We start from the raw sequence: 23,377 nt of genomic DNA, 5'->3' as shown, positions 1-23,377 counted from the left end.
TTAGGAGTAAAACATCTATTCCTAGAGGAACTAGCTCCTCCCTGAAGAATTGCTCCCTACAGTATGTTATCTAGGGGTTGGTTCAGAATATTCCTAATGAAGATCAAGTGTTTGACACAAGTTCCATTAGTTAGAGTGCAGACAAAAATAAAAGCTATTTTTTTCATTTTGAGCCCAGTTACAGAAATTGTTAAATCCATGACCAGAGCCAGCAGCCTTGTTGTATGTTTGAAAGCTCTCGTGTGTTGTGGTCTAAATACAAGACAGAACAAGGCTTTAAGCAAGCAAGCAGGCTGGTCTGCCGACGGGCTGGTCTGCCAGCTTTCCACCCTCTCTTTTATTCTTTCTCTCCCCCTGCGCATTACATTCTCCAACAGATAAAAGGAATACACTGGCTTTGTATAATATTCTTATTTGCCAATTTCTATCTACCGCATTCCTTGCTCTCGGGCCTTGAGCCCAGTCCTGGGAGGCTTCCCACGGTTCATGTCATCTGGGCGAGATTCCAAGGTTCATGCCCTTGAGAGGAGCCGTGTGTGCACTGCTCCTACACAACACTCCGGGTGTGCCCTGAATGTTGCCAAGTGCATGAACCTTGCATGAATGCTACACTCGTGCATATGAAGACTTTTCCACTTGGACACCACTTTACCAATGCATTCCCTTCAATGAGGCTGTAGTTAATTGGATAATGAAATGTTGCTGGCTAGCATTAGGCTGTAAAATAACACTGGCTGTTAGGTTGTAATGTGAAAATGTTTCTATTTGAACTTTCCCTCACTACTTCAGATACTAGGCTCTTGAGAGCCTATCATATGCAGGCATTTGTTAAAATCAAGCACCCTGGAATATCAGGACCACTAAATTCCTATTTCTTTACAGCACCGTGTAATGAAAAAAGTTTCCTGTTGGCAAGCACCCATTCTATTCTTGAAAGTGACGCTTTTCCAAGTGCAAGGAAGGATTACTTCTGCTTGGGCAGGAGTTCTGCAAAGTGTTTTCATTTCAGATGTATAAAGGCAAAAATCAGAGGTTGCACACTAGATATCTTCTGCCTGTGAAAATTGCTTGCACTTTACCAAACTCCCCAGTTTAACCGGCATCCTGAATCTTTCTCTGCAAAGCTGCAATGCTTATATCCTCTGGCATTATACTGCTGCCTGACTAGGTAGACATCCTGGAATGCATCCGATGAAGTGAGCTGTAGCTCACGAAAGCTTACGCTCAAATAAATTTGTTAGTCTCTAAGGTGCCACAAGTCCTCCTTTTCTTTTTGTGGATACAGGCTAACATGGCTGCTACTCTGAAACCTGTCTCCTAGTGAGCAATGTTCCCTCTAATTTTTGACAGGCCATGTGCACAAAAAATTTCTTTGGCGCAAATTGTTGTGCTTCTGTGCAAATTTTTGTGTGCGTGGCGTATCGCCATGTGTGCAGGGCTTAGGATCTGTGTGCGCACAGCTTAGAGGGAACGCTGCTAGTGAGGATTACACTGCCCAGCACTTGCTAACCCCCTGTTGGGTAAACACCTCTGTACTAAGGGAGTGAGCCCCCGAACCTGGGGGCAAGTGGTACCCACATCACACGCAGAGCTGCCGGAGGCCTCCAGCTCTTGCACTCCGGTCAGTTAAGTTTCACTGAATTGACACCTCTGCCCGGTTCCCTGGATTCCCCACGTGGAACGCTCCACCTCTCCCAGCATCCAGGACCTTGGGATCTTCCACGCATGCTCACTCGTTCCGCAAACAGTCAACGACAGCTTATTGAACCAGTGGGAGAGAACATTTGGGGGAAAGCCCGCCTCTTCCAATACCGTATATGGAAGAGTCCAGAGGGGGATGTGGGGGTGTGTGTGTCAGTGAATCAGTCCGAACCCTGAAATATGGGCGGGGGAGGCTGAGACCTTAAGCCTCGTCTATATTCTAGCTCCTTCTTCGCTGCTATTTGAGCTCCGGGGGCTTTCGTGAGGCGCGTGCGTTTCTCCCCCCACGATCACCATGGTTTGCTCCCCCCCCCCCCCTCACGCTGTTAAAACTGGCTTGATTTAACCGTCATAGGGCGATAAGGTACGTCACCACATAGCTGTATGTTGATTGGTTGGGTAGGTTCCAACCGTCAGTGTAGGGGTGAACGGCCGTTCCCGGCTGCGCTAGGGCTGGCGGGGAGCGCGGGGTTGGCGCTAGGGAGGCGGGAAAGGAGACCGCGGGACTGCCCTTCCGTAGCCGGCCGTTGTGAGCTGGTAACGGCGCCTGAGCCGACCCTATGTCTGGCAAGGGCAAGCCCTTGTCTAGCTGCAGCTGCCCGGAGCTGGCCGTGGGGCAGCGAGGCGGCGCGGGCGGCCGAGGTGCTACAGCCCGACTGCCCCAGGAGGAGTCTGAGGAGCAAGGAAGGGGCCGCAGGGCTAACCCCAGACTGGGGGACCCTGCCATTGTCAAGTCCCCCAGTGACCCCAAGCAGTACAGGTGAGGGGGAGGGGTCAGGCACCGCAGGGGAGGGGGGCGTGTTGGGAAGAAGGTGGAGGCACCGTCTCCCCTCCCACCCCCAAGCAGCACGGGGATGGTGCAGAGGGATAGGCGGTTCCCCTGCCTTATAGTAACCCTGGAAGAAGAAACTAAAACACACTTGTTCTCCTCGGCTCCCCCCCCCCCTTTCCAGTTGCTTCCATATCAGCAAACGTGAACTCATGAATAATTTAAAAACGTAGCAGGGTCACAGTGATGGTGCTTTAGTTCTCTGTGGCAGTGAAGGTCCTGCCCTCGATTAAGTATGACTGTTTTTATTGGGAGTTGAGAAAGCAAAGCAGTGTTATCTGCCAGGATTCTTCATAAGGAATTTAACCTTTTCAACCCCCTCCTGCCCCTGCCTACTTGCTCCTTCTCCCCCTCAGCCTCTCTTTTCAGTGCTCTGTCTCGTGGTCATGGAGCATCAACCAAATACACTGTTAATGTTAAAAGAAAAGGAGGACTTGTGGCACCTTAGAGACTAACCAATTTATTTGAGGATAAGCTTTTGTGAGCTACACTCACTTACTAACACGGCTGCTACTCTGAAACCTGTTAATGTTAAGAAATTTTAACTCTGCTGGATGGTACCTATACAGCCTGTAGAGAAATGCTTGTCTCCGTCAGCCAGGGTTATTGATTTTTCACACTGGGCAAGTTGTTTCTAACTTGAAATTTTGAGCCTGGATAATTGGCATAAAATATTTTTTGAAGTCCCTGCTAGCAGCTGCAGAATAATGCACTTGTCCATTGACAGAAAAAAAAAATCACCAAATTGTTGTGTCTTTACACTATCTAACCAAAGCTAACTTATGGCAAACAAGGCCTGATCTACGCTCCATCTTTAGGTTGGTATACGTTGCCTTTTGTCAACCTGTTTGTGCATGTGTCTATACTCAGATTTGTTTCTGGCAGACATAAGAACCTAATTATTGCAATGCAGTTAAACTACGTGCCTGACCAGTGTAGAGAAATGGGTGATCTATTGAGTGTGCATGTAGATGGTGCATGATATGTATTGACCCTAACAGTGCTCCAGCAGCTGTCCCATAATGCCCTGTTTGCTGCAACAATCGCAGCTCTTATAACTGTAAATTCCACTGCCCAGGGGTCACAGAAACTGATGGTATTTTTTAAATGCCTTTTCCTGATTGGTTTCAGAGTGGTAGCTGTGTTAGTCTGTATCAGTAAAAACAGTGAGGAGTCCTTGTGCCACAAGGACTCCTCGTTGCTTTTCCTGATTGTCTACCTTGGTGAACCTGTCTAGGAACTCTCCCTTGTTATGTGTAACTAGCCAGCTGACTATGTGCAACTAGCCAGGCTCAACACACCAGACATGCTCTTGCCTGGAGTATACAAGAGATACTGGGTCTCCTGGGACTGTAGGGAGAAGAGGCTGTGGAAGCACAGCTATAGACCAGCTGTAGAAACGTGGACATCTATGAGGAGATTGCATGGGGGATGCAGGCAAAGAGATGCAACAGGAAGCAGAAATAGTGCTGCAGGAAAGCGAAGGAACTGCAGCTGGCATGCTACAAGACAAGGGAGGCCAATAATCAATCTAGTGGTGAGCTGCTGATTAGCTTTTACAACAAACTGTGCCATATTTGACAGAGGCCCCACCAGCACTGTGCAAACCACTGTGGATACCTTGGAGGAGTCTGAGATGTGGACCCCTGCCATGAACAGGGAAGAGGAGGAAGGGAGATGTGGGGTGTGGGAAGGGTGTCCAACCATACAAATCAAGACCTGTCTGAGACTCCACCATGGTCTAGTCAGTCCTGGCAACCAAATATGGATGAGCCCAATGAAGAGGAAGGGACCTTGGGTAAGCGTGTACATGCATTTTTCCATATGGTGCTTAAATATAAAGATGTCTCCCGGCCCATCCTCAAGTTAACAAGACACTGGTATAAACTTTTAGTAGTTTTACTCATACATGAAGAGATGGAGGTACAACAAATAGAGAGAGAGGGGTGGTATCTGCTTTTAGTTCCTCCGCTGGATTGGACATGGAGAGGGCCATGTGGAGCAGTTTATATACAGAAGAAGTCCCTTGTATCCTTCTGAGAGATCTCAATGAAACGTTCATGGTGATATTCTGCTATCCTCTCCTGAAGGCTTCTAGGGATGGCTGCCTTATTTCTTCTTCTGCAGAAGATACTTTCCCACACCTCACCATGATGAGTTCAGCTGGCAGCATTGCACTAAGGAGGCTAGTGGCATGTTGGCCTGGGTGGCTTCATGATGCCAGTAACAGCTGTGCAGTCTGTGGCTTTGCTACACTCAGGAGTGAGATATCAGCTAAAACCACCACTGCCTATGGAAAATAATGCCAATATTCAGTGCCATTGCTCTATATGCATAGAATGGAATAGGGACCGAAATTTGATTGTTTCATGCAACCAGAATTCCTCCTCCGCCCCCAGTGGGCCCATACTCACCATGGCTGGGGCTGAAGAGTGGTGCTGTGCAGAGATACTTCAAAGCTGAAATGTCAATAAGCAAGTCTTACTAAGTTTTTTATGGGCATAAGGGAAGTGAGTTTGAAACTTATTCCCTCTCTGTTGTGACTATAAATCCAATGATACATCTGCCTGTTTATCAGCAGCTTTCATTGTGGCTTTGAGGGGTTCCCCTTGCACAGCTGCAGAACATCTGATCCTGAAGAGGAGAAAGAAGAGGATTAGCTCAGCAAGATCTTGCAAGCCATTGCTGCTTCAGACCATGAACAAAGGTCCTGGAAAGCCAGTGTGACAGATGTTATGGAGAATGAAAAAGCAGATGGGGGAAGGCTAGGATTCCCAGGAGGAAGGGGAAAGGGAGATGCACCAAGACATAAAGGAGCTTTTCAGGCAGCAAACTCAAATGCTGCAGATGCTGGTTGCCCTACAGGCCCCAAAATCTCAGACTCCTCGCGCTTTGCAGTCCTTAGAGAGCTCTGTAGAAGCAGTCCTGAGACCCCAAAGCATATCATGTGGCATCATGGGCCACATCCTAATCCCTATGTGGACTGCAAGGAAAACCACTGCTTAACATACAACAACATAGGTCAGTATGTGTGTAGCACAAGGGATGACATTTGTATACTGAAATGGACAAATGTTTATTGCCTTTCCAATTCTAAAAATTCAGTTCAAAGTTTGTATTGCAGTGCCTACTGTTTTTTGCACATTGCTTTTCTGCACTGTTTTTGCCACTCAAATTTCTTATTTTTTAAATAATTATTCTTATTAGTTCACAACACATTTCAGAATGCATAGCAATGCTCAAAGCACAGAGTACGTGTAAATGTACAGCACTGCAAAACTCAAGAGGTTCTGGAAAACACCCCCCCAGTCATATTTATAAATGTACAGCAAGCACCAGATAATTCATAGCTTTGGTAAAACATAATGTGTGTAAATATGCAGAAAGCACTACACATTTCCTAACAGCACTCAAAGCTTCAGGTCCACAGAACATTCCAGTACAGAGCACTGCTATCACTGACTGTTAAAGTGCTCTTTTAAAGCCTCATTCAACTGCATAGCTCCATGTTGAGCTCTTGTAATGGCTGTTGTCAGAGCAGACTTTGAACAGCCAATCTCCTCTTTCCATCCTTGTGACAGCTTTTTCCCCCTTTGCCTCACAAATATTATTTAGGTCACATGAGGTAACTATAACCATTAGAATATTTTTCTCATTGAGATCCAGTCTAGTGATTTAAACACCACCAGTGTCCCTTCACTCAACCAACAGCATGTTCAATTGTCATTCTGCACTTTCTGACCTGGTAATTGAGTCTTTCCTTGGTGTGGTTGAGGTGGCCAGTATACGGTTTTGTGAGCCCTAGGAGCAAGGGATAAGCTGGATCCACCAGAATCACTACTGGCATTTCAATAGCGCCAGTGGTAATCCACTGTCTGGGAAAAAATGTCTCTGCTTGCAGCTTTCTGATCAGTCTTGTGTTCTTAAAGATGTGGGTGTCATGCTTTCAGTGACTAGCATTCAGTTATGTATGGATAATCTTTTCCTTTCCATCTTCAGCTCAACTTGGAAAAAGTAAAGAACACTTGACCAAATAGCATCACTATTCAGCATTATCTAGCACTATTTGAGATTCCCACCTTAGTTTTGCTAGCTAAAACCCAATTGCTTTCACCAGTTCCTGAGTTAATCGCTGACCTTAAAAATGGAAACTTTTTCCTGCTGTGTTTAGTAAACATGGTCAGTGTTGACCTGAAGATGGGAGTAAATAGAACAGTATTATTATATTCCCTTTTACTTATTTGGAGAAGTGTGTAAAGAAATACAAAGATCTAGAAAGGATAAAAACATGGATAGAAATAGCCAAAGAGGCTTAAGATTTCTGTCAAAATATTCTCTTCTGAAATTATACGGAAGCTACGTTGCTACACTTCATATAATTGTGTGCTCACCATGCTTATAACACTTGCAGCTCTATATAATTAAATCTTATGCTTCAGGGCTTCAGCTGGTTGCCTGCAGTGATCAGGCAGGAATTATTTCCCCTGTTGCACAGCTGGCTAGATTGCCTACAACTAGAGCTGGAACACCATTCAGGGTGAACCAGTGGTCTGAGGTGGCACAGAAGATTCTCTTTCTAGATGCCTGGCTGTGTGTCTTGCTCACATGCTTAGGGACACACTTACTATCCTATTTGGAGTTGGGAAGGAATTTTCCCACAGGTCAGATTGGCAGGGACTTTCTTTTTTCCCTGCTCTCCTCAGAAGCAAATGGTTTGGTTTTTGCTGGGATCATCTGAGTATATCTTACCTAATAAATTCCCTGCCATTACAATATTTAAAAAAAAAAAAAAATTGGTAATTGGGATGATTTGGTAATTATGAGCCTGTCAGCCTGACATTGATCCTGGGCAAGATAATGGAGTGACTGATACGGTACTCAATAAATTATTAAAGGAGGTTAATGTAATTAAAGCAAATCAATATGGGTATATGGAAAATAGATCCTGCCAAACTAACTTGATATCTTTTTCTGATGAGATTACAAGGTTGGTTGATAAAGGTAATAGTGTTGAAGTAATATACTGAGACTTCTGAAGTGTTTTGACTTAATACCACACGACAAAAAACTAAAATGATATAAAATGAACATGGCACACATTAAATGGATTTAAAACTGGCTAACTGAAATCAAGTGAGTGTTTTCCGGTGGGGTCCCACAAGGATTGGTTCTTGCCTCTATGCTATTCATCTTTTTTTATCAGCGACCTAAAAGAAAATATGAAATCATCACTGATAAAGTTTGCAGACACAGAAACCGGGGGAGTGGCACAGTGAATAGGACAGGTCACTGATCGGTAAACTGGGCGCAAGCAAACAATGTGTGTTTTAATATGGCTAAATGTAAATATACACATATAGGAACAAAGAACGTATGGTGTACTTACAGGATGGGATACTCTGTCCTGGGAAGCAGTGACTGTAAAAAACATTTTGTGGTCATGATGGATAATCAGCAAACATGAGCTCCCAACATGATGCAGTGACCGAAAGAGCTAATGTGATCCTGGGATGCATAAAAAGGGAAATCTTGAGTAGGAGTAGAGAGGTTATTTTAATCCCTATATTTGGCGCTGGCATGACTACTGCTGAACACAGTGTCCATATCTGGTGCCCACAATTCAAAAAGGATATTGATAAATTGGAGAAGGTTCCGAAAAGAGTCATGAGAATGATTAAAGGATTAGAAAATATAGCTTACAGTGATAGACTCAAAGAGCTCAATCAATTTAGGTTAACAAAGAGAACGTTAAGGATGACTTGATCAAATGACTGGAAGCTAGACAAATTCAGACTGGAAATAAGGAATACATTTTTGACAGTGAGTGTAATTAACCATTTGAACAATTTACCAAGCATCTTGGTGAAGTCTCCTTCACTGACAATTTTTAAATCAAGATTGTATATTTTCTAAAAAGTATGCTCTAAGAAGTATTTTGGGGAAGTTTGATGGCCTGTGTTATGCAGAAGGTCAGACTAGATTATCACAATGGTCCCTTCTGGCCTTGGAATCTATGAATTTATGAATCTTAGGAACTGGTGGCACCTTTGTCTTTCCTGTTTTCTGCTTGTGGCACAAAGTTTACTGCCCTGAGGACTGAAATGCTTTAGACTAACTAAAGTCGTTGAGCTTACTATATTGGTATCTGGGTGAAATGTAATGGCTTGTGATGTACAGGAGGTCACGCTAGATGATATAATGGCCCCTTCTGGCCTTAAACTCTGTTATGCTATAATGGTCACTAGCAGAAGCAGTATCCATTTGGGTACAAGGCTTTTGTTGTAGGACGTGAAGACAAGTGACTCTGTTCACACTACAGTAATATAAATTTAACAAGTTGTATAGGGTCTACAGTTGTATATATTCTGGAACAGGGTTCTCAACCTTTTTCTCTCTGAGGCCCCCCTCAACATGCTGTAAAAACTCCAGGGTCCAGCTGGGGTGTAGGGGGGCTTGGGGCCAGTCAGGGGGGCATTGGGCATAGGTGTAGTTTGACTGTTATTTGGGATGCAGGGCAAGGGCCGGTAGGGCTTGGGCCAGCTCCGCACAACGCGGTCCAGGGAGGGAGTGCCACTCCACTCCCTGACTCACCTCAGCAGGCAACCCAGGGGGGATGCAACCAAAAAATGTAACTCAAAGTGGGGACTCAATTCAAAAAGTTTGAAAACCACTTGGTGTAGGTAGAGGGATAGCTAGGGGCTGTGTGTGGGCAGGGGGGTAGCTCAGGTTGCAGGGAGGAGGCTAGCTAGAGGCTGTGTGCTGGGAAGGCTCCTTTGATGGCTGCTCCCCGAGGGCTCTGCTGTCCCGGAGCTGGGTCCCTCTGCCCAGGCAGCTCTTACCAGCTGCATAAGCAGTCAAAGGGGCTGGGAGCTGAGGAGCAGCCACAACCCTGGGCACCAGCAGCAAATGGAGGAAAGCCACAGCTGCCTGCTCCATGACACCACTAGCCAGAGGAGCAGCTGGCTCTGCCCTGCACTGCCTGGCTCTGGCTTCCCACCTACAACCTGGCCAGAGGGGAACTGGGGGAGATGAGGAGGGAAAGGGGGGCCTGAAGCATCCTCCTAGGGCTACCCCACTCTGGATATGGCACTGCAGTTTTGGGGGACAACATCCTTGTGCCCCCCCATCTCTGCCTATGGGCTTCTTCTCACGCGGAGCGCCAGGGCTCTGGGCTTCAGCCCTGCACTGCTCCTGGCTTCAGCCCAGGGGGGCACCCTGAGGGGAGGTTGCTAGGGCTCCCTCACTGCTTCCAGCTTCAGCGGGGGGAGGGGCGCCGGGGCTCCCAGCTTGACCCCGCGCCACTCGTGGCTTCAGACTGTGGGGCACAGTGGCTCCCAGCTTCTGCCCCGTGCCATTGCTGGTTTCAGCTCCGCACCGCGCCACTGCATGCTTTGGGGGGAGTGCAAGGGCTCCGGGCACTGGGTTTCAGCTGGGGGGCCCTGCAGCCCCTGTGAAAGGTCTCTGACCTGGGTGTAACTGATGCAATTACAGCTGGCTAAATATGCAGACAGTCTGAACCAATAGCTTTGAGAAGTGTACACTTCCATATGCATCTCAGTGAGAATCTGCCACTCCAAATGGGGGTGGGTGAAGCCATAGGTGGTGTGTAATGTTCTCCAGACTGCCTTAATCCAGCTCTGAGTAAACACAACACAACTAGGGTTAACATACCCTACTCTTCCTTGCTTTATAAATCCACACACACAAAGTGTGAATTGAAGAATGACCCGTGTTATCACTATCTAGTTTAAAAATGCAGAAGTTATGGCTTGTTTATTAAAATCAGGCTTATGCAAGCTTAAAAACGCCTATTAGAGTTGCCCTGATTTTTTTTTTTCAACTTTGATGTTTGTGACAAGGTTATAAAGCAGGGGTGGGCAAACGTTTTGGTCTGAGGGCCACACTGGGGTTCTGAAATTGTATGGAGGGCCAGGTGGGGAAGACTGTGCCTCCCCAAACAGGGGGCGGGGGCCAGGCTATCTGCCCCCTCCCACTTCGCGCCCCCTGACTGCCCCCCTCAGAACCCTCAACCCATCCAATCCCCCCCCCACTCCTTGTCCCCTTACCTTCCCCTCCCGGGCACCCCCCCAACCAGCCCCCTGGGACCCCAATCCAATCCCCACGCTCCCTGTCCCCTGACCGCCTCCTCCTGGGACCCCTTGCCCCAACTGCCCTCCCAGGATCCCATCCCCTATCCAACCCCCTCCTTTCCCGACTGCCCTGACCCCTATCCACACCCCTGCTCCCTGACAGGCCCCCCGGGACTCCCACGCCTATCCAACCCTCCCCGTCCCTTGACTGCACCCTCCCAGAACCACCCCATCCAACCACTCGCTGTCCCCTGACTGCCCCCCGGGACCCTCTACCCCTTATCTAACCCCCCCCCCCCCCCGGCCCCATACCATGCTACTCAGAGCAGCAGGACTGGCAGCTATGCGGCCCGACCGGAGCCAGCCACGCCACCGCACTGCCTGGCAGGAGCTCGCAGCCCTGCTGCCCAGAGCACTGGTGGTATGGCAAGCTGAGGCTGCAGGAGAGGGGGGACAGCAGGGGAGGGGCTGGGGGCTAACCTCCGCGGCCGGGAGCTCAAGGGCCAGGCAGGATGGTCCTGCAGGCTGGAGTTTGCCCACCTCTGTTATGAAGTAATTGAGTATTTTTAAATTTAAAATTTTGACAAAAAAGTCTGCATTTTTCAAGCAGCTCTAATTGTGAGGGTGCCAAATGCAGTTCTGTACTTAAGTTTGAGTTGAGTTTTACACACAAAACAGGGATTCAACTTTTATTATGTGTAAAGGATAGACTGTCTGCCTCAGAACCACAGCACCTACTCTTCGAGGGAATATTCTGATAATTAAATCTGTTGATTAGTTTGAGTTAAATTTAGTTTAAAACTGAGTCCTTCAAAGAAAGAAGTATTCTGTGTCAGTGGGGTTTGGTTTTTTGTTTTGTTTTGTTTTTTTTGGAGGGAAAAAGAGAAGTTAGTTGAGATGAGCTGGAGCTTTTTATATTGTTGCTGTTGTTAAAGTTCTGTTTCCTAAGAAGCTAAAACAAGACAAACACACAGAAAAGGGTGAAGTAAAGAATAGCAAAGAAAGAAAATGCAAACTCACTGTTGGGAAAACATAGGCCCAATGCACAGTCTTGTCATCCACTCTGAGATCTGGAAACTTGAACCGGCATCAGGCTGTTTAGGACATTTCTTTTAGTTGCCTCTTTCTGGTCACAGGCTTACAGCAGTATTGCAAATATGCAGTGTTGGAAATCAGCTACAAAGGTTTCAAACAGAAGAAAAAACAACAACAAAGGTTGCAGGACTGATATAATCAACATATCCCTCTTTGATGCACCAGAAAACTTCAGCTTTGACAGACGTTCAGAATGGACTGACTGGAAGAAGTACTTTGCAAGACTTCGCATTACTACTAAACTCCACCAGAAAACTGGAGACATCCAAGTATTGTCTTTAATTTATGCTATGGGGAAGCAGACAGTATATCTTTAAATCCTTTGTGTTTACTGGTGACAGTCACAAGGATGACTGAAAGAGTTTGGCTATGTTTGATGCATACTTTATACCTTAGAGAAATGTGGTTTATGAATGGGTGTGTTCTCACCAGAGAGCTCAAGAACCAGGGGAATGTGTTGAATCTTTTGTAAGAGCCTTTCATACCTTGGCAGAAAACTGAGATTTGGGGATTGTAAAACATGAAAATATCAGAGAGACTGATTATTGGGCTTACAGACAAAAGCATTGCACAGCAGGTACAATTAAAGACAGTTTTAACCCTACACACAGCTATCCAGATAATAAAGTAGAGTGAACTAGTGAAAGAGCAAAACAAAAACCAGGAGCAACTTGAAAAAACAGAAACTAGCTCAGAAGCAGTAAAGAGACACAGCATGACTGATAAAAGTATCATAAACCCTCTGTGGGAAAGAGGGACAAGTCCCTAACTACAAAATCTTTCAGAATAAATTCACAAGATATGGAAAAATTCAGAACTCGAGAAGTTGTCACATCTTCAGTTCCTCAGAAGGAACAATTCAACAGAGCAAACTCTACAGATGGCAGATGCAGAACAAGAAGAATACAACAATTCCAAACCAACCACAGCCAGCCGTTGCAACTAATGGACAGCCAGATCACAAAGTTATTAGGCATTTGAGTCATGTAATTAGGAAACCATTATGATTCAGAAACACTTAACAAACTGATATGTACTGAACTTTAAAGTTTGCTTGATAGTGTAAAATTTTGCAAATGGTATGAATATAAAACTTAAAGGGGGATGTGTGATGGAATGCTAAAACTATTATAATGTTCAGCCATTAGGTGGCACTATGAGTAACATACTTTACCTGGATTGGTAACAGCCATACCTAACAGTGCTTTAAAGTATCTTAAAGAGAACACATCTCTTGTATCTCTCTTCATGATGGATGTTCTGTAGCCAGTCCAAAACTGGTACAGAAGCCTGACCTACTTGTAGCAGTCCTGCAAACTACCGTGTACAAGCAGCATGTGACAGCCATCAAAGCCAGACTCTAAGAAAGAAGGTGGTGAAAGAAAAGGACACATGGAGAGTGCCGGGGGGAAAGATGAAGTCTCATATCCCATCTGGTGTTCAGAAATTAGCCAGAGACAGTGCAGGTGATAGTGTCATTTGGTTCCTTCTATCAGGTGTGGTCTGGTCAGGACATCTCGCAGGATTAGGATGAAGAATATCTGTGGTTTCAGGAGATAGTGAGGTGGCAACAATGGTGATAAAATTTGCTTCCGTTGTTGGCACACACCTGCTTCTTCTGCTAATTTTTACTAAAAGTCTTTTCTTTTTAAGACAGCACCCTCGCCCCCCAGAAGGGAGTGTTGGGTTGAATAATCTATCCTCTCAGTATTGTGTCCACCAATAGGCCGAATTTCTGATGCACCTATTTTGGTTAATTGATTTTCAGACCTCTGTTCCTCTTGTTTGTCAGTCATAATAGTAACAGTCCTTGAAGTACTATCAGTAAAACTCTTTTTAAATTAGTTCAGCCTTTCTGCCTCCTTACATGTGTTTTTTTTTTTTAAAGAACTAGGTTACTTTATATAACAAGTCATTGTGACAGTTTATGAATGTTCACTTTTACAGTTGAGTTTACAATGAGGGTAAATTCATAGGCCTAATTATCATAGCCCCCCTCACTTGTGGAGTCCCATAAGGATAAATTCTTTCAGCACCTCTTTTCAACATCTACACGCAGCCACTAGGGGAACTATTCAGGTGACATGGACACAAGTGCCAGCAATATGCAGATGGCATACAGCTCTACTTATTCTTTACCACATAAGACCATACTACTATCACCAAGGTGGTCCAGGGCTTGGACAAAATCATTTCATATATAAAGAATAGCAGGTTTAAGATGAACCTGAGCAAAACAGAGGTTATGCTCATGGGCAGAGGAAAGTATTTTGAAAAGTTGAGGTCTCCTTTATTTAAAGACACACACCCACAATTGATCAATTCAGTCTGTAGTTTAGGGAGTGTTTTTAGATTATTCGCTGGCACTAAGAGGTCATATAACTGCATCTAAGTAATGCTGTCTATCATCTCCAGTTGGCTAGGAGATTTCATCCCATCCTGTTGGCCAATGAACTGGCCTCATTTATATATGCCTTTGTCATCTCTCATGTAGACTAAAGCAATGCAGTATACTTGGGCATGAAGCCTTCAGCGCTTAGCCTATTTCACTCAGGAGAAGCACTCTATCACATCAAACCTGTCCTCCGCTCACTATGCTGGCTTCCTATAAAATGTCAAGTTCAAGGTCTTGGTCCTTTTCATCAAGATCTCAATAGCTTGGGATATCTAAAATATTACCTAGAAGTCCAACATGAACACCATGGTCAACAGCTCTGCTCCTCTGGCACAATGGGCCTTTCTACAATAAGGGAAAAGCTCATCTGTGCAGGAGACAGATCTCGCTCAGGCTGGTCTGAGATTGTGTAATGAACTCACAGGAGCTAAGAACCATCACAAACTTCAACACTTCTCTATGTGCATATTGCATTTCTTTGACCTTCCCTTCTCTAATATAAACACATACAGTGTGTGAGTGTGTATATATAATATAATTTAAAACAAAACATCCTACTAAAAAAACACCTGCATGCACACAGAATTCTTCCCCAGGAAGAGGCTGCGAGAGAGAACAAAGAACATGTGATAGATGTTAGCCACATTGCTCAGTTCAGTGCTGAAAGGTGTTCAAATACTGTGGTAATGAGCATAGTATAAGAACCTATATAGAATAAAATGAAAACATTCGGCTTTCTCTTACATTTAAACTTAACTATGAACTGCCTGGTTTTATAATGCTTTTGGTTTTGAGTGTGTGTGTGGGGGGGGGAGGGGAGTAATTACAACATCCCTGTTGTGCTTTTTACTCTAAATTACCGATGTACTCTCAACCTTATCTCCATTTTAACCCAGTTTTTGTCTGGGAATATAATTAAATGGCAAAATTATGCCTTTCATGCTTAGCAGATCTTCAAGAACATCACTGTGGGGAAGGGAATGCAGTTCAAAAGCCTAGAACAGGGGTTCTAGGTTTTCAAACTTCATTGCACTCTGGCCTCCTTCTAACAACAAAAATTACTATGTGACCCCAGGATGGGGGACCGAAGCCTGAGCCCGACCGAGCCCCACTGCCCCGGGTGGGTGGGTGGAGGGGGAGGAGAGGGAGGGGGCAAAGCCAGAGCCCCACTGCCCCGGGGGGAAGAGTGGGGTCCAAGCTGAAGCCCAAGGCTTCAACCACAAGGAGGTGGCCTGTAACTTGAACCCTGCCGCCCAGGCCTGAAGCAGTGGGGCTCGAGCTTCAGCTCTGGGCCTGGGCCCCAGCAAGTCTAAGCTAGCTCTGGTGACCCCATTAAAATGGAGTTGCGACCCACTTTGAGGTTCCGACCCACTTTGAGGTTCCAACCCACAGTTTGAGAACCGCTGGCCTAGAACAAATATGAAAAATTCAGAATTTTTCGGACTTTCTTTGGGAGTTCCATTGCTTTAGGTGGACAATTGAAGATTCAAAATATTATTATTGTACTTGATTTCACAGGTATCTCACATTACAAAATGGCTTGTGTGCACTACTGATTTCGGATGCAAATACCATGGATAGTGTTCCTTCTGAGGAGTCTTTGGAATGGGAGGATAATGATGAAATCAAGATTGAAACTGATGAAGATGACTCGGTAGCAGAGATGGAAGAGGACAAGGAAAATTATGAAGATGATGACAATGATGGAGATGATGATGAGGAGGATCCCAATAATTCTGATGATATAGAAATGGAAGAACTAACAGGAAAGGAAGAAGCAAATAAGAGAAGTGGAACAGAGAAGCTGGTATGTGCTAATGCTACAGAGTGAAAGCTTGTTAAGTGGAGAACTACTGTCGTGGTCCTAAGCTCTTAAATATTGTGGTAAGACAAACAGGCTAGTCCTCCGTTTCTGAATGTCTTATCAATCTAGTTACTTATATGGCCTCTGTCTCTGGTATCGGAGCATCTACCTCTCTTGTTCAGGGTTGAGCCTATATTGCCATTACTTATGGACTCATAGCTCTTATTTCCAGCAGAACATTCTGGCCTGTTTCACTCTTCTGTTCTTTGAGTATAGAGTAGCTCTGTGAGATTGTTAGAACTGGAGTTCTCGTCTACTAGATAAAATGACTGCAATTTTTTTTAGAAGTGACTCCTCAGTGTCTGTGTGTTTATTTTGCAGTCTGCAGCTGCTCTTTGTGTTGCTGTTGGCAGTTTCTGTGATCCTGAGGATCTGCCTGGGTTGGCACATTTTCTGGAGCACAGTATGTATCAGCTTACATTTCAGTCTTTCCTCCCAAAGTGGAAAATTTAATGACCTTATTTTGGATTTATTGATTTGTTTAAAAAATTCTAGAAGCAGAATGCCAGATGGGTGTGATATGTAGGTACCACATCAAAAAGGTTGTAAGGAGGGATGTTAGAGGCTAAGATAGGGGATTCATGAATTATCATGGGGAGTTCTTCCCAAGTGTAAGAGGTTGCACGAAGAATGCATGGAGGTGAATGTGGGAAAATGGGGCTGGCATCGCTGGTGATACAAAGTTGATGGGGGTGGTTAAACTTCATAATAAAAACAAGTTGAAAGGTAGGGTGGAGCTAAATGATGGAGGGCTTTAAAGATGAGGATCACATGCTGTGCTTGATGTGGTAGAGACAGCATGGTAGAGTGAAGAGTGGGTGAGGTGATTGTGACACAGAGGCTCCTAGGTAAAGGGCCCCCCGTTCTTTGCAAACAACTCCTACTTCAGACCTGACAAATTCACTACACCAAACATGTACTTTACAGGAAATTTATCCATAAAGAGTAACATTAGGATATCTCCAAAAAAGCTAGTAACTTTTCAAGATTCATATATTTGCAAGGTGTATGTATGGGTGATATTTAAGGAATAATGAATTTATATTGAAAGTATGCTTTATAGACTTGGAGTAAAAAATTAGTTACTAGGAGATAAGTCTTGGTGGTGGGCCATTCAGGCAGGAGGGAGTTGTCACTCTGCCCTGTTTAGTTGGTGATGCAATGCAAGGCTTGATTATTTAGCCTTGCTCAATCCCAAAACCATCAAGGAAAAATCATAAGAGACAACTGCAAATCATCAAATGCTATTGAGGGTAAAAAAATGAATGTTACAACAAGACAGGGATGCCCTGCCCATGAATAGAAACAAAAGATTGTTTCAGATAACACAGATGAGGGAAAGGTATTCTGGATGATTTCACTGAGGAGACATTTTGAGGAGCAGGTTGTTCTCATGAAAAATTGGATTGTGATTCCTATGAATCCAGCCAGCTCTGCAAAAGACAGAACTGTTGGGGAAAAACCTACTTTATTAGACTTGAAAGGTAACTATTAATAAGTGAAGACCTAGGGTCATATTTTATTTTGGGTTGTAATAACTTGTTTCCATCACTCTCTCGTTTCCAGTAGAATCTCTATCCTTTCTTAAACCTTCTTGTGTTTTATTACAAGTGCTATGTGTTATTCAGGAGCGGTGATTTAAATTAAAAAAGTTAAGTGGGGTATACTGTGCCTGTGGAATTTCTGTGAGTAGCCAGTGTCAGGGGCTGGATATCACAAGGGAATGGTTCAAGAGGTATGGGGTGCATCTATTGCTAGCCCTTTCTTTGCCTTACAGGTTGGCATAGCCCAGAGGAGAGTGCTTGAGTGTCTGAAAGGCTGGTGGTGCTAGAGAGCCGACTCCCTCATGCGGGAGGCCGGGGGTCACAAGGTGACTCTCTGTCCTGGATAGTCCGAGAACCACCACAGCAGTCATTATTTTTTATATTACCGTCATGCCTATTACCGTCAGGACCCCATTATTGCTAAGTGCTGTACAAACACAGAATGAAAAAGATGGTCCCTGCCCTAGGGGGCTTCCAATCTAAGGGAAAGACTAGAGATATCAGATGGATATAGATCACAGGAGAATACAAGTGAACAAAGAAGCAATATTGGTCAGCATGACAGGCAGTGATCTTTGCACACGAGCCCTTAACCATTGTTGTGTGTCACTATGACCATTAGGAACATGAGTCTAATGGCAACATTTTAAATGGATATGAGGGAGGCTAATTTGGAGGCATCAGGGTCGGGTGGGTAAAAATTGATAATTAAAAAAAAACCCAAAACCAGATTATTTTAATTTAAATTAAATTTTTAATGTAAATTAAATTTATTTTCTTATTAAAATAAACCTAATTAAAATTATGGCAATTTATGACAATGCTTAAATTTATTATTATATGTTAAAAATAATTAAAATGAATAAAAATGCTGACACTAAGGTGAGAAGAAATTTAGAAGTGGATAAAAAAGTGAGCTTGAAATTTATATAGGTACAGAGCTCATTTGATGTATCTTTTAGTCAAAGACGGAGGTATACCAGGAATAATGGAAAATGTTGTTGAAATGTTGTTGTTTTTTAACAATCACTTTGCTTCAGCTTCACTGAAGAGAGGAGGATCACAGCTAATTCTCCTCTAAGATATATGATGGAATTTAGTGGTTGACTGTTTTGAAGCATTTATTAACGATCTGGCCTATCTTGATGTCAATTTGTGAAGAAAATTGTGACAAAATAAATGGAAATTTCACAGACCAGAGTAGTTAACATCCAGCTAAAGAGAAATGTAGAAATTATACTGACTATACTAAAATCTATTTCCATTGCTTTGGACAAATTGCAAAAAGATAACTGCTAATGTTGTTAAAATTTGGCAAGAATTTAAGGAAACACTTAAAAAACAAAGCTAAATTGCAGGCGGCGAACAAGCAGATCAAGCATTTACTCTGCCTTGTTTTTTGGCCAGTATTCTCAATACAAAGTATCACAGTAAACACTTGCTGAGGAGGAAGTGCTGCTATGGCATGGGCATCTAATATTCATCCATCAATCAGAATAGATTTCAGGAGTGGGGGTGAATAGAACTATTCAAGCAACATGTTTGCTGCCAAAGTTTTGAAGAAAGTCAGACCAGTGAACTGGTGGAAGTAACTGGCTAAGAACCTTGAACCAGATTTTTTTGAAGCTACATAAGGTTTTGATGGCAATTGCCTCTTCTGCAGGTAGAGAGAGAGAATTTTGACTAGTTCATTCAAAATTGGGAGCTGAAAAAGCAGGAAAGCATGTTTTCCTAATCTAATCCATGAATAAAAACGAGATAGAAAAGGATGAGAACTAGTTCCAAAATATTGAAGAACATAGTGACCAGAAATAATCGGTTCAAGTCACTAACTACAGTCAATTCTTTCTTTAACAAATCAGCTTGTATTAAATGCAAAATATGTTATGACAAACTTACTTTTTTTCATTGTGTCCAGCACATTTAAGGTAGCTGTATTTAACTAATAAAAACAAATTTAAAAAGCTGTTTTTCTGCATTTCTAATTTAATTGAAATTTCCATCCAAATGCAGTGAGATACAAATCATGAGTAGAAAAAGAAACATTTTCCAGTAAATAAGTACAACATTCACCATTTTTAACATAATAAACTGTAAAATATAGGAATCCTAATAAATGTATGTTAAGCTATATAATTGCTTAAATAAATGCATATAGATATAGTGTATCCTCGTGGTTAGTAAAAAGAAGTACCAAATTTAGTGTAATGGCTATATTGAGTTGCAAATTAACATGTCCTAATGTTTATATCAGTCACTGAGAATGACCCTTTCTTTAGGAAAATAACTAAAAAGTAAAAATTCAAAACAAGATTACAGTTGATGCTTTAAATCAGGGGTTCCTACTTGCTGATTTAAATCATGATTAAAATAAATTATTTAAATCAGTCCCTCCTGCAAAAAGTCCATACAGGAGAATAGAGTAATCAAGGTGCATAATAAAGGTCTGGAGAAGAGATCTGATGGTTTGTACTGATAGAAATGTCTGGCTCTTCAAAGTGTTAGAGGAAGAAGTGTAAAGGACTCATTTGCTTGTTCAGTATCTAGCCTGTTAGGAAGTTTTGACCAAATCGCTCAAACCTGCAACGGTCTAAAACACACATGATTGATCCTGAGCTAACGGGACAGGAGTGCTGGTGCAGGTTTCTAACAAAACTCGTAATTCAGCTGTTCCGTCTTCCCTAATTTTACTTCTATTTTGATTCAACAAATTGTTACATAAGCTCCTTTACACGCATAGAAATCTGGATATTGATATTTTAACTCAAAAGACAAGGAAGGAACTCAATTTTATGTTTCATCAACTGTATTTCAGCCTCCTCTCATTTTGAGCTCAACTTCTGAAAGTTGTTTTGGGATTAATCATGTTGGGTAAGTAATGGACACAGGCAGCCACGCCCTGCTGGACATGCTCCCAGTGGAGGGAGAGTTCAAAAGGGAGCTGCTCAGCTCAGTCTAGGCGGACCAAGCAGTAGAGCAGTTGGATGCTGTAGCCTCCTGCAGAGAAGCCACTGAGGCTCTAAGCAGCTGGGACAGGGCTCACAGTCAAGCCATGCAGGCCTTTCATCTGCAGGGGCCGAGGATGACGTGTCACTGCCAATAGGGGAAGACACTCTGGAGACAGACCAGTGGTGCAGGGGTAGGAAGTGACCCAGGGCACAGGGGTAAGGGCTGGTGCCTGTCCGTAAGCTATGTGTCTGGACCATTATTTTGAGGGTCCCTGGGTTGGAACCTGGTGGAGCAGCATGGGGCCAAGTTCACCTAACCCCAGTCACTGATTCTCACTGTTGGGTGACACTGGCTCTAGCTGCTAGGCATGGTGGCCACAGACTCTAGCCGCTAGGCAAGGCAGCCATTGACTCTTGCCTTTGGGCGATTCTAGCTGCTGGACAAGGTGGCCACTGACTCTCGCTGTTGGGTGACATTACTGCAGATTCAAGCCACTATGCAAGGTGGCCACCGACTCTTGCCATTGGGTGGCATAACTGCTGACTCAAGCTGCTAGGCAAGGCAACCAGTGACTCTCACCGCTGGGCAGTCTAGTTCAGAATATTGCCACTAGTTGGGTACTGCTGGCCTTGGACATAAATCTCCCCCCCACCCCCGCCCCGACAGTGCACTTTAGATTATTCATTTATTTTCAATAAATGGACTGAAATAGTAATTGCATTTTTCTTATACTTCCTTCAACATTAGTCATACTCAGATAAATTTGAGTGCTTGTATGTCTGTTTCTCTATGGTGACCTACTCAGGACTAGATTGAGACTGATGTGCTCAGTTTTAAGGTGTAACTTAAAATCATACTTGAAACCAAGTGTTTTCCATATTCTGAAATGATTCCATTCTATAACTTGCATTTTTAGGCTGGTCAATTGCTACAGGCTAGATTTCCCACCGTCTTGCATCTTGTGTAGTAATTTACACCTGTGCAAATGGACATAAAATGTTGTCAAATCAAATGGTAATGCACTGTTGCTTTGTGTAAATGCCTTCACAAGGTGCAAAGCAGTGGGAAATCATGCTGTCTTTATGTAGCTATGCCTTTCTGAAATCATCATTATGTCTATATCTGCTTAATTTTGATCGATTGTGTTTCAGTGGTATTTATGGGCAGTTTGAAGTATCCAGATGAGAATGGGTTTGATGCATTCCTGAAGAAACATGGGGGCAGTGACAACGCTTCAACTGACTGTGAAAGGACAGTCTTCCATTTTGATATCCAGCAGAAATACTTCAAAGAAGCACTCGATAGGTAACCGTGATCACACCAAATAAAGCATTGATTCATTTAAAATAGATTAACACAATGAACTCTGAAACTGCATATATAACTTTTCATTGCGTTGTCTTGGCCTGATTGAAGGGAGCCTGTCATTGCTGAGCTTCCATAGGTCCCCTTATTACAACTGAGGTCATTATAGATGGAAGGAGATTGTGATTTTCCCTTAGATCTCTCACTGTCTTTTGAGGGAGTAGTAGTACCCCAGTAGTGTATAGTATCTTAGGAGTGATGTAATTTATGCACCTGCTATGAAAGTAGGACAGATTTCAATATGTATTTATGCCAGATTACTTGTAGGACTATCATAAATTATCCCACTGTCACAATTGGTAGTTCATTCCATTTACCTGGCTACTTAAAGGAGAATCTTTTTATTGGCCTGTTCCTTTTAAATATGTGCCCTGTTAGGCTGTTTAATTTTTTATTAACAATCTCTGTTTAAAAAAAAGTATTGATTCTTATATGGCAGTGTACCACCAAAAAGGTGCAGTAAAATGATCCACTGCTTTATTCAAAAAAATATATGTTCGGTGCCAGGAAGGATCATTAATTAACTCTTATCATGTCATAGGATATGTCAATACAATAAAGCTCCATTTCTGTCATAGGGAAATTAAACAGTCTTTTGATGGGGAGGATAATTTAAATATTTTTGATATTGACAAAATTGTCTGGTGGAAAATTAGGTTGTACTGCAAATAGGCATTTTTATCAACGCCATTAATGTGGTGATTGAACTAAATTCTGCACTAGAATGTACACACAATGGGAGTGTTGCTTCTATAATTGCCTTCCGTAAAACATTGGAGGGCAGAATTCATCCCTCCAAAGGTGGGAATCAAACCAGCTTTGGCTACTTTGAAGGTCTCAAAGATGGGTAGCAAAGATATTTAGACATATGGCAAGATTTGGATATGAGGAGAGACTGAAAAAGCTGGGGCTAGATGAGAGGAGACAAAGCAGGGATGACGTGATACATGTCTATAAAATAATGAATGGTATCTGCGGGATAAACAGGCACACCTATTCATTATTACTCATACAAGAACATGTGTGAAGTTAATGAAATTGAAAGGCAACACATTTAAAACTGATGAAGAAATGCATTTTTGCATAATCGACGTGTGGAACTCCAACAGAAGGGATTGTTGAGGCAAAGAACTTAGTAGGATTTTCAAAAATTCTAAGGCCAGAAGGGACCACTGTGAGGAGATCCAAGATCAAAATTCCCTGGCAACCACATAGGTATATCCAAAATTTAATTACAACTCCACCCCCACATAGAATCCCCACTCGTGCACCAGTATTCCATTCAGGCCACTAGTCTGCCCTATCCATCATCCATATCTTTATGGGTGAGGGAGAAAATATAATTGTGAATAATATTATCTATATACATTAGGGCTATCGATGATTCTGCATCCTTTGGTGCCATATTCTGCCAGTCCACTTCCACTCAAAAGACCTTGTCCTTTGTCTTTCTGAAAATATTAAATAATTGGGTTTATTCATTTTACTTCAGAGGCATTAAGAACAAGTGGCAAAAGAGTCCAGAACTGTATAATTGTTTGAGTT

At 43.3% G+C, this 23,377-nt stretch overlaps 1 protein-coding gene across 1 annotated transcript in view; it reads left to right on the top strand.

The window, feature by feature from the left end:
• The first annotated feature begins 2,162 nt into the window (after positions 1-2,162).
• LOC140916269 (nardilysin-like) overlaps positions 2,163-23,377 on the top strand; it is an 89,005-nt gene continuing 67,790 nt past the window's right edge. The window contains exons 1-4 of the mRNA XM_073357655.1: positions 2,163-2,461; positions 15,629-15,917; positions 16,296-16,377; positions 21,619-21,772. Of these exons, the coding sequence (XP_073213756.1) occupies positions 2,262-2,461; positions 15,629-15,917; positions 16,296-16,377; positions 21,619-21,772 (725 nt within the window). The 5' untranslated portion in view covers positions 2,163-2,261. The remainder of the gene's footprint in view (positions 2,462-15,628; positions 15,918-16,295; positions 16,378-21,618; positions 21,773-23,377) is intronic.

This window comes from Lepidochelys kempii, chromosome 8 (assembly GCF_965140265.1).
Source record: "Lepidochelys kempii isolate rLepKem1 chromosome 8, rLepKem1.hap2, whole genome shotgun sequence".
Taxonomy (NCBI): domain Eukaryota; kingdom Metazoa; phylum Chordata; order Testudines; family Cheloniidae; genus Lepidochelys; species Lepidochelys kempii.
The sequence above is the reverse complement of the archived record's forward strand: the minus strand, read 5'-3'. Positions and strand labels throughout refer to the sequence as shown.